The 9344-nt window shown below is 44.2% G+C and overlaps 1 protein-coding gene across 3 annotated transcripts; it reads left to right on the top strand.

Moving 5' to 3' along the window:
• The first annotated feature begins 2317 nt into the window (after positions 1-2317).
• LOC127336290 (galacturonokinase) lies at positions 2318-8138 on the top strand. 3 transcript variants are annotated; one of them, XM_051363087.2, is made up of 14 exons: positions 2318-2584; positions 3483-3596; positions 4556-4627; positions 4908-4951; positions 5343-5451; positions 5529-5594; positions 5854-5933; positions 6059-6158; positions 6436-6611; positions 6773-6810; positions 6896-6924; positions 7008-7077; positions 7495-7612; positions 7695-7856. In XM_051363087.2, the coding sequence occupies exons 1-14, from the start codon at positions 2537-2539 to the stop codon at positions 7720-7722; spliced, it is 1092 nt and encodes a 363-aa protein (XP_051219047.1). In that variant the 5' UTR covers positions 2318-2536; the 3' UTR covers positions 7723-7856. The 3 variants fall into 3 exon arrangements, with proteins under 3 accessions (XP_051219047.1, XP_051219044.1, XP_051219045.1); XM_051363084.2 differs by having other exon boundaries at positions 2326-2584; positions 7495-7584; positions 7695-8138; XM_051363085.1 differs by lacking the exon at positions 2318-2584 and having other exon boundaries at positions 5276-5451; positions 7495-7584; positions 7695-8138.
• The last annotated feature ends 1206 nt before the right edge of the window (positions 8139-9344 follow it).

The following is a 9344-nucleotide window of genomic DNA, read 5'->3' as shown; positions in this document are numbered from 1 at the left end:
GATACAGTTGAATTTGCCTCACGTTTGTAATAATTTGAAACCTCAAAGTATTTATGAAGATATGTTAACTCTTGAATACACATTCTATGAAACGGCGCAGAACTTTCAAATAACCGATGTGTTCAAATATGCTCCTAGAAAAATTGGATCCAGGTATACTTGGTCCAATAATTTCAGATATATGAATCAATCATGAAATTGGGCCTAGAAATCTCTGCATATTAGAGAAGCACAAAAAAAACCTTGAACTGAAAAATTAACAATACACCAATTTAAATCGAAGCAAGTACTGAGTAGTCAAGTACAACTAAGCCCAGCGTAATGATCATAAACAATCTTGTAGTGGAGTTTTCTCACATGTACCTCAGTACCTGATGGTGCATGGAAATTAACAGGCGTCATATTGTTGATGAAGGCCGTGATCTCAGCGGAAGCCTGGTTTATGCGGGCACGTGACACCAGACGCGTACATGCACGAACGTGTTTGCGCAACACGCTGGAGCCAGAACTGCTGCTTGAATGCGTCCTTTACCATGCCAGAGACGAACTGAGGCGAACTCTAAAGATGGGACTTGGTTCCCGTTTATCCATTAGTTAGGTTAACCTAACCTAAAAATTAGCCCAATGGGCTGAGTGGTTAACCTGAGAATATTTTTGGTTATCTAGGTTGGCTTCTATTTTACCAATGGTTTTTTAGGTTCGCACTTACCACTTAGCCCTGATGCCGTTTTGCCTCTCGGCTGCACGCCCTTGCTCACCAGCTCGTTAGGTTCGGTAATGCAGTAGTTTGCCGGCCGTTCTTCTCCGTCATGTCGTTGCGCAGCACGTCCGCTCGCTTGGCTGCGCATGTCTACTCACCGTGTGATATGCTTATCAGCAGCAGCAGCTCGGTGTGCTCCGGCGCATGTGTGCTTGCCGGCTGATGCGTTGCTGCTAGCTAGTGTGCGTGGCTCAGAAGGCGTGCTCCGGCGCATGTGCGCTCACCGACACGTGGTGCATCAGATAAACAGGAGCAGCGCCTCCGCCAACTTGGTGAGCTCTGGGTGTTTGTGGCATGTGAGTACGGCGGTGCAGCATGACGCAGCCCAGCTCTCGCCGCGCTCGCTGGCCGCGACATGGCGTTGCTCCTGCTGGCTAGTGCGTGGCATAGAAGTTTTCCTGGGAGACATTCGTGCTAGCTCAGCTGCTAGCTAGATACCCGGGCGTACATTGTTGCTGCATTGAAAAATTAGTAACACGTCTTACTATGCTACTTTTTGCAAGTACTCCGTATTTAATATTTAGCATAATACATTATTATTTGCAAACGATTTATGCTATCCTCCTGTTGCACAATATTAAAAGTGGTTCAAACCTTAACCATTGGTTAACCAATTCTACCCTTATAACCTAATGCATGGTTAACCTATAGTATCCCTTTACTAGCCGTTGGAAACCATTTCCGCCAGAATCGTTGCTCTCGAGCAAGCTTTCATCCTCTTTTTCTCCTCTCTATAGCAGGCCATGTGTAAGGGATGACATTGTCCGCTCTGTAGACTTATTTCCTATTCTCGAAAAATATAGTTTTCATGTCCCACTCCGTGTAGCGCATCTCCTCCTTTCCTCGCACTACCTCTAGCGCGCACATGCGCAAGACACACGCCGCCACCACTTCTTCCTCTTCTCTCCATTCCCTCGTAGCCACCACCTGCTCTGGCAACACCGTCGTCTGATGGCCAGTGTGCCCTTCCCCGTGCAACGTGAAGAATGCGGCCGACACATTCCCATTTGTCGATCAAATGAAGTGACACGTTACGATGGAAGAAAAAAATCTTTGGATGAAAAATTGGCACGACCCATGTTTTGCGCAAACATCGACCACTCCAACGAAAGCATCAAATTTAACTATCTCTATATCAACTTGGATAACTTTCTAGAAAGTTGACATCTTTATTTTGCACTAATTTGCACTCACTAAGAACCGAGTGAAACTAGATAAGAGTTCTCTTTCGAAATACGACAGTGGCAAATCTTAATGAACTACGCTCTCCTAGCATCGCTATATACGAAAAACATGTTTGTGGTATCGGCTAGAGATGCTCTCATCTCCTATTTCACAACCGAACTGGCGGCTCATGGCACATCATAATAAATCCAGCAGATCAGTGTCTTTGAGAAATCGTAGTCGTAGCGGTTGGACGTAGCTGTTACCTACCAGGTTACACGTCGCATTCTATCTCCCTTTGTGATGATACATAGACCCCATCAACTCCACGCAAATCGCCATCGCTCTACACTCCAAAACAGGCAAACCACCCACTCTTTCGCCCAACAACACAACACGACGCCACCGAGCTCGGCTGCCCGAGATAAAAACGCGCCGACCGCGCGCACGGAGCCGGAAAGGAGAAAACAAACAAGGCGACGCCACCACGCGCCAGTGCCCAGTACGCCACGCCGCTCCGCTACCCCCGCGTGCCGCGCCCTCCCACTCGCGCGCCACCACCTGCCACTCCGCCAGCGGCGAGCGGCGAGATCGTCGGCAGCGGCCGGAGAAATGCCCGCGGGAGGAGGGTCGCCGTCGCGCTGGCCGTCGGAGGAGGAGGTAAGGCCCACCACCCGCATTGCTTCCATCGATTGGGGCCGCCGGGAGGCTCGCGAGAGGGGCTCTCGATCGATCTCGCGCCGCCGGGAGTTCCGCTTGTTTGTTCGGGTGGACGCGAGGATTTATCTAGGGTTCAGAGCGCGAATCGCGGCTGCCTATCCGCCTTTCCCATCTGTTTAGTCGTCGGTCACCGCCTGAACTGTTGTTCCCTTGCTAATCGCTAGTCGGTCCAATTTCAATTTCCATTTCGTTTCGCTATATAGGAGTAATGCGGTGCATTCAGAAGGAAATTCTGCTAACCGAGTTTTGCCCCCAATACCTATGGGGTGTTGGTGGTTGCTCCGAATTGATGCGGCGCCGATGCGCACTTTGCAGTGTGGTAGCGCGGTAGTTATTTTTTTTTAATCGACGCGTTTTGGGGATAATAAGATTGTGCCCTGCTACTGCTTTCCAAACACATGTAGAAGAGAGAAGAACATGACGATCTGCACCTGTGCCTTCTCGGTTAACCGCTCAACTGCTGCTGATCCAGTAGAGGACGACAACGTGCTGCAGTTTTTTCAGAGATTTTAGACTACTCCACATGGTCCCAACAAAACCTGAATAATTCTGCTCTAGTGGGCTGCATCAGCACATGTTTTGCAGTACAATCGTTGCTCATTAGCGCTTTGGTCAGGTAGGATGAGATACATGCCGTGCCCTCTTTTACAGTCAGCGCTCAAGCTTCGGTACAACTAATCAGAGAAACCAAATCCGTGACCTGAAGTGCATTTTCGTGCTTTGATTGCATTGGTTAAGTGACATAATAGCGCAGGGTGCTAGCTTATGTTCATCTTACTAGTAAGTATGACCGTATGAGCCTCTGGTTTATCTGTACCGTTGTCGGCAATGCATGCAGCTTGATGTCGTACGGAAGAAGGTGGCGGCGATTAGCGGAAGGGATGCGAGCGAGGTCAGGGTCGTTGCTTGCCCCTACAGGATTTGTCCTTTGGGGGCCCACATTGATCATCAGGTAACTGCAGCTCCTATTTCCTTAGCAACTTAGTAATAAGATTATAAGCCATGGGTAATACTTTACTGTCTATAACTCTGTATGCAATATTTATATCTCAGCACAACGTAGTAGCACATGCTATTTAATGCTACAACTGTAATGCGTACCCGCCATTATGTAGCTGCATGACTAATAAGATGTATGGACCAAGTGGTACCAGCAAGGTTCATCAGGCCTTGATGGTTTTCAGGATAATACCTGGCTAGCAAATGGCAGCGCATCTGTTTATTGCATGTCCCCTCTACAAATGCTTGAAATATGCATCAATCTTTGTGATGCTCTGCTGTCATGTTAGAGATAATGGTGATATCTGGTTCTTGCAATAACCAAAAATCTCAGTTCGGGCTTATTTGAAAACATGTGATAGGTTCAGATATTTTGGATTAATTTTGAGTTATGAATGGGTTCAATCAGGTTGAATTTCATGTTTTTTTTTTATCGATAAGAAGGACAGTATATCATAATAAACTTTTAGAGGAAGGATGGGTGGTGTATAAACTGCTAATTTACTGAGTTATGGTGGGATTGACCCTGTTGTCAGCACTCAGAAGGGACTGAGGACAAAAGGGTCTGTGCTGTACTGGATGACTACCATCTCCAAGTTACTCTAAAGTGTAAACTAGTACAGGCCTCCTTGCAGCAGCCATTGTGGTATCAGCTACTCTTTAGAAGAGTCTATTGTGTTGAACGGATCTAATGTTTCACAAATGGCTAGATAGTTTCTCTATTCCTTCTTCTAGGAAGCTAAGGGTACTACTGGTTGACACAATTGTCAGGTAGCTAGTTGTTGTGACTTAGGGTGCATAGTACTTGCAATTTCATTCTGATGAAAACTTGAATATTGTGCTGTTAATTAATTTAGTCTCTAGCACAATTCGATGATTTACTAACTTCAATTCTGTTCTGCAACCTGGCAGGGTGGAACTGTGACTGCTATGACCATCAATTATGGAGTACTTCTTGGGTTTGTGCCCTCTGATGATACTGAGGTGGGTAAATATACTGAAGCAGTTTTTCTGCAGGCTCTTGGATATTGCATTTTTTTTTGTGTCGGGTCAGATATTCTAATTTTAACTATTTGGTGCATATATACCCGATTGCACTGTTTGCTAAAACCACCACATGTAGAAAATGTGGTCTTCTTGCAAATTAGAAGTTATGCATTCACACTTTCACAGTTTCACACTCATATCATCTGCTGTATCAAACAGTCTCACGATGGGGCTATACACAAATGTACTATTGGTAAACCTCTCTTTTCTTTTCCAGGTTGTACTCCAGTCTGGTCAATTTAAAGGTGGTATACGATTCAGGTAATGCCAGTCGCCATACACTCTACATTTCCTCAAACACAGTTTGCACCCTGTGTGGGTGCTCTTAACAAACATCTAATAGTCTAGCCACCGGCCCACTGAGGATAACCTTGGTACCATGTGCTATCTTCAAAGCCTCGTTGACTTCTGTTAATTGCAGAGTGATGTGATGTTTCATTGTCTTTTTGGATGACTAAGCATTAACCTGTACCTGTAGTTACTTCATTCGGTTTGCTACCTCTAGCTAGTTCTTGGTGAACACATTATCTTGGTAGAAACATGGTCATATTTTATTATAGCTGTTGTTTTTATCCTTAAATTCAGGCTCTGTTAAAATCTTCACTGTGAGGGAGCTTAAGTCACAACTTGCATGCTCCATCACTTTTAACAGAGTTGATGACTTGCAAAAGCCTATTGAGAACCCAGGAAACATTAACTGGGAAAGCTATGCAAGAGGTGCAGTTTTTGCCCTGCAAAATAGTGGATATGATTTGAGAAAGGTATATCCATTCCATCCATGTAACAGTCCAGATTATCCTAGGCTTCAGAAAGCTGTTGACGAATGGCTTCTTTACAGGGTATAGTAGGTTATATATCTGGAGTGAAAGGACTCGACAGTTCAGGGCTTAGTTCGTCTGCAGCTGTAAGCTAACTCATATGTTAGAATCTACAATATCATGTGCTACAAGCTGAAATTGAATTAGTGCAGATCCTGGCTGTAAATTTTAATGTGCTGTACATATAGTTAAAACATGATGTTACTTTGGTCGCGTAAACATCATGTGCAACAACATATGTTCTTAACTTAGTGTAGGCATCTGTACATTAGTTAACTTGGAGTTCATAGCAGCTTTGTGCAAGCTCACATGTTCATATACTTCTATCTGTACAATCCTCATCAGGTTGGCGTTGCCTACTTGCTGGCTCTAGAAAATGTTAATGATCTGGACCTATCACCTGTTGATAACATTCAGCTGGACAAGTAAGTTTGTTTCCTTTCAATCTATATACTTTAAGAAGGGCCAAATTAGTTTTAACCTCCATATATGTTTGTTTAACTCGCTACAACCGTGGAATGACTGCAACAACGTCCATCCTGTTTGTTAGGTCCATTGAAAATAAATATCTGGGTCTTGAAAATGGTATTCTAGATCCATCAGCCATTTTATTGTCTCGATATGGCTACCTCACCTTCATGGATTGCAAGGTAATACTTTGCTTTTGTTTTTTCTCAGAGTTTGTTATATTTATTTGTGCAGCCAGTTTTGACTGAGCTTTAAGGCTGATGTTATGATATAGGAAAATTGCCTTTAATTTCAGTTCAGATTGTAACTGCAATGTTGGGACCATTCAAACATGCCAACTTTCCCTAGCATCCCTTTCTTGTAATTTTGTGTTGTTCGTGTCCAGACTTCGTTGGGAGATGTTCATTGCAATGTTCTCTGTTAGCATTTGTAATGACTGAGACTCTCTTGCTTTAGTAGACTGCGTCACCTTCCTACGCCTACTTCTCGGAGCTGAATAAAAGCCAGCAACCTCAAGGGCAGCTGCCATTCAAGATTTTGTTGGCATTTTCAGGTTTGCAACATAACCTACCCAAGTCGCGTGGATATAATACACGAGTTTTCGAGTGCAAAGAGGCTGCACGTGCTCTGTTATGGTGAGTTTTCATGGTCGTGAGTATTTAAATCTGGTCATGCAAACAGATGTCATGTTCAATTTGGAAGAGCTTAAGTTCATGATTCCTGTATAGTCTAAATTAGTAGTTTTCTTTCTCAAAACATAACCAAATTTTAAGTCGTTTGTTATTTGAATTCCCAGTGTGCTAGGCTGTGAAGATGCGCCAATACTTCGTAATGGTAGTATCTAAATGACATTGATTCATTGTGACCCATTCGTTGAGTATAATGAGTTTGATAACATTATTTTCCCCTATTATTGCAGTTGATCCAGGTGTATATGAGGCCCAAAAGGTACTCTACAATTTCCAGCTCCATTTCATTGATATAATATTGCTGGTACCGGACCTTGAATCTGACGATAAAATATTATGCAGTGTATATTAGACGAAAATCTTGCCAGGAGGGCTGAGCACTACTTCTCTGAAATGAAGCGAGTTGCTAAGGGTGAGCTTATCATATCTTTTATGCTGTTGACATATTTTCATGCACAGGAGTATCAAAACTACAATTTTTTTTTGGTATTACTCACTGCATCTCTTAATAAAGAACTAGTGTACCAATAACTGAACTGCCTGTAGTAGTACCTTGTATATTATCCATGAATGAACCGGAATCACACTTCTCTCAACCTATGCACGTCCAAAAGAAAGAAACAAAATCGCACACTGCATACAACTTTCCAGTGTGTCTGTGAGATCTATTTTCATGGTTAACAGGATACTTCACATTCACCATACTACTTAACTGGACCTGCTAGAAGAAGGATACAGTTAATATTTCAGTGTTCACTGACCTGTGCGTGTTGTATGTCTGCTAAAGTTTCAAGTTTCAGCTAACAGCTTCTGGTCAATTTGCGTTCAGGAAGAGACGCATGGGCTCGTGGAAACCTACAAGAATTTGGGCAGCTGGTCTCTGCATCTGGCCGTAGCTCCATAGTCAACTATGAGTGTGGTATGGCGATCAAAACACTTCAGATCCAGTATGACAGTTTCAGGTCACAATTGTCTCCATTCCGCTAATAGTAGGAAGTCTTTCACGGAACACAATAATGAACCTTGCAGGGAGCAAAGAGATGATACAGCTACATGAGATCCTCCTGAAGGCCCCCGGCGTTCTCGGCGCACGGTTCAGCGGCGCTGGCTTCAGGGGCTGCTGCCTCGCCATCGTCGACAGCGAACGGGCGGAGGAGGCAGCAGCCTATGTTCGTGCCGAATATGAGAAGGCCCAGCCAGAGCTGGTGAGCAAGATTCCGGCGGATCGGCGTGTGCTGGTCTGCGAGCCAGGAGACTCCGCGTGTGTCATATTGCCAGACCACGACAGCCATTGCTGAGCACTCTGTTGATGTCGGAGCGGCCCTCACCGCCGCGCGTGTCATATTGTTGGAAGTAACGTTTTGTCTGAAGTGAAACTACTCGAGCTCCCAGTTCATTTGTGTATGTTGTAAGAACCATTCGATCCGTTCGTTCTTGCCCAAGCAATAATCATCAATTCAAAGGTTTTTTTCTCGAGGGCATCAATACAAAGGTTCGCTCATAAGCGTGTGCAGCTACCAAACACGGGGCACCTGTTCAGTGCTCGTTGACCAATTAGTACAGAAAATGATGGGACGAGCCAAGATAGTTGTGTACGGCACAGTCCTTGGTAATGTAGTGGACCGTACTGTATGTAGTATTTTCAGTTAACAAGACGCATTATTGCTCTTAACGTGGAATTATTGAGAGCACCGAATATGTCATTTTCCTTAGAATACGTTGCATATATTAGGTGCACTAGTTTATCTCTGGTTTAAGGTACGAAGTTGGACGGTCTTACGTACATGTTCAGTATGCAGTTATCAACTTAGCATAAACCGGCCCAGTTGGCATGATATTCATTGGTATGTAGGTCGTCGTCCCTTCGCAATCGTAGACCATATCAGGAGTTGAGAAACTGCATTATTGCTCAAAGATAAAGAGAAGGCTGGATTGTGGAGAGCAATTAGCAAGACAGCGAAGCGAGCCAATCAGGATGACTTGGCTGTCAGCGGCAAAATCTTGGCGACGAGTTTACTAATAGCGATGCTCCAAAATGGAGGCATCCATGTGACATTATGCAGAAATCACGTCCACCCTCCGCATAGAAAAAGATCGTTTCAATTTTTTCTAAATATGCACGTATATCTAGATGATTTTTAATGTGTAGATACATGTAAATTTTGACAAAATTAAGATATATTTTTTCTGAAACGGAGAGTACATAATGATGCTCATGTTCATCAACCATCAGTTCATCACGAAGAATGGATGTACGGAACGGAACTACAAACCGGTGTATCCTGGACATGTCATGTATATCGTTCTTTTCTTTTCCGGGCAACGTCATACGTCGTTAGCGTGTACTAGAAAAGAGAGGAGGTCAGTTTTCAGCTCAGCCCAGGACACACCCGTATGTTCTAGGAGGAGGTCAGCTTTGACGATGACATGTCAGCGCCTTCATAAGCGTGGTAGTTTTTTTTTTTTCCGAAAAGGGGGTTTGCCCCAGACTCTGCATCGTGATGATGCACACGGCCTTTATTAATAGATTCAAAACAAACCGAATTATGTGATACAAAATTCACGGATCACGCACGGTGACGTGGGCATTACCCTTCGTGTAACCAGTATTGCCCTATCCGGTATTGACAAATTGGAGGCCCATGAAGATGCCTGAAGGCGAGATGGGCCACTAGGTCG

The sequence above is a fragment of the Lolium perenne genome, chromosome 2 (genome assembly GCF_019359855.2).
Source record: "Lolium perenne isolate Kyuss_39 chromosome 2, Kyuss_2.0, whole genome shotgun sequence".
NCBI lineage: Eukaryota > Viridiplantae > Streptophyta > Magnoliopsida > Poales > Poaceae > Lolium > Lolium perenne.
Note: the sequence above shows the minus strand (reverse complement) of the source record. Positions and strands in the feature narration are given on the sequence as shown.

Coding starts and splice junctions, on each gene's coding strand:
- LOC127336290 (XM_051363084.2), top strand. CDS start 2,537: ATGCCCGCGGGAGGAGGGTCGCCGTCGCGCTGGCCGTCGGAGGAGGAG. Junction 2,585..3,482: donor GCTGGCCGTCGGAGGAGGAG/GTAAGGCCCACC, acceptor CAATGCATGCAG/CTTGATGTCGTACGGAAGAA. Junction 6,925..7,007: donor GTGTATATGAGGCCCAAAAG/GTACTCTACAAT, acceptor AATATTATGCAG/TGTATATTAGACGAAAATCT.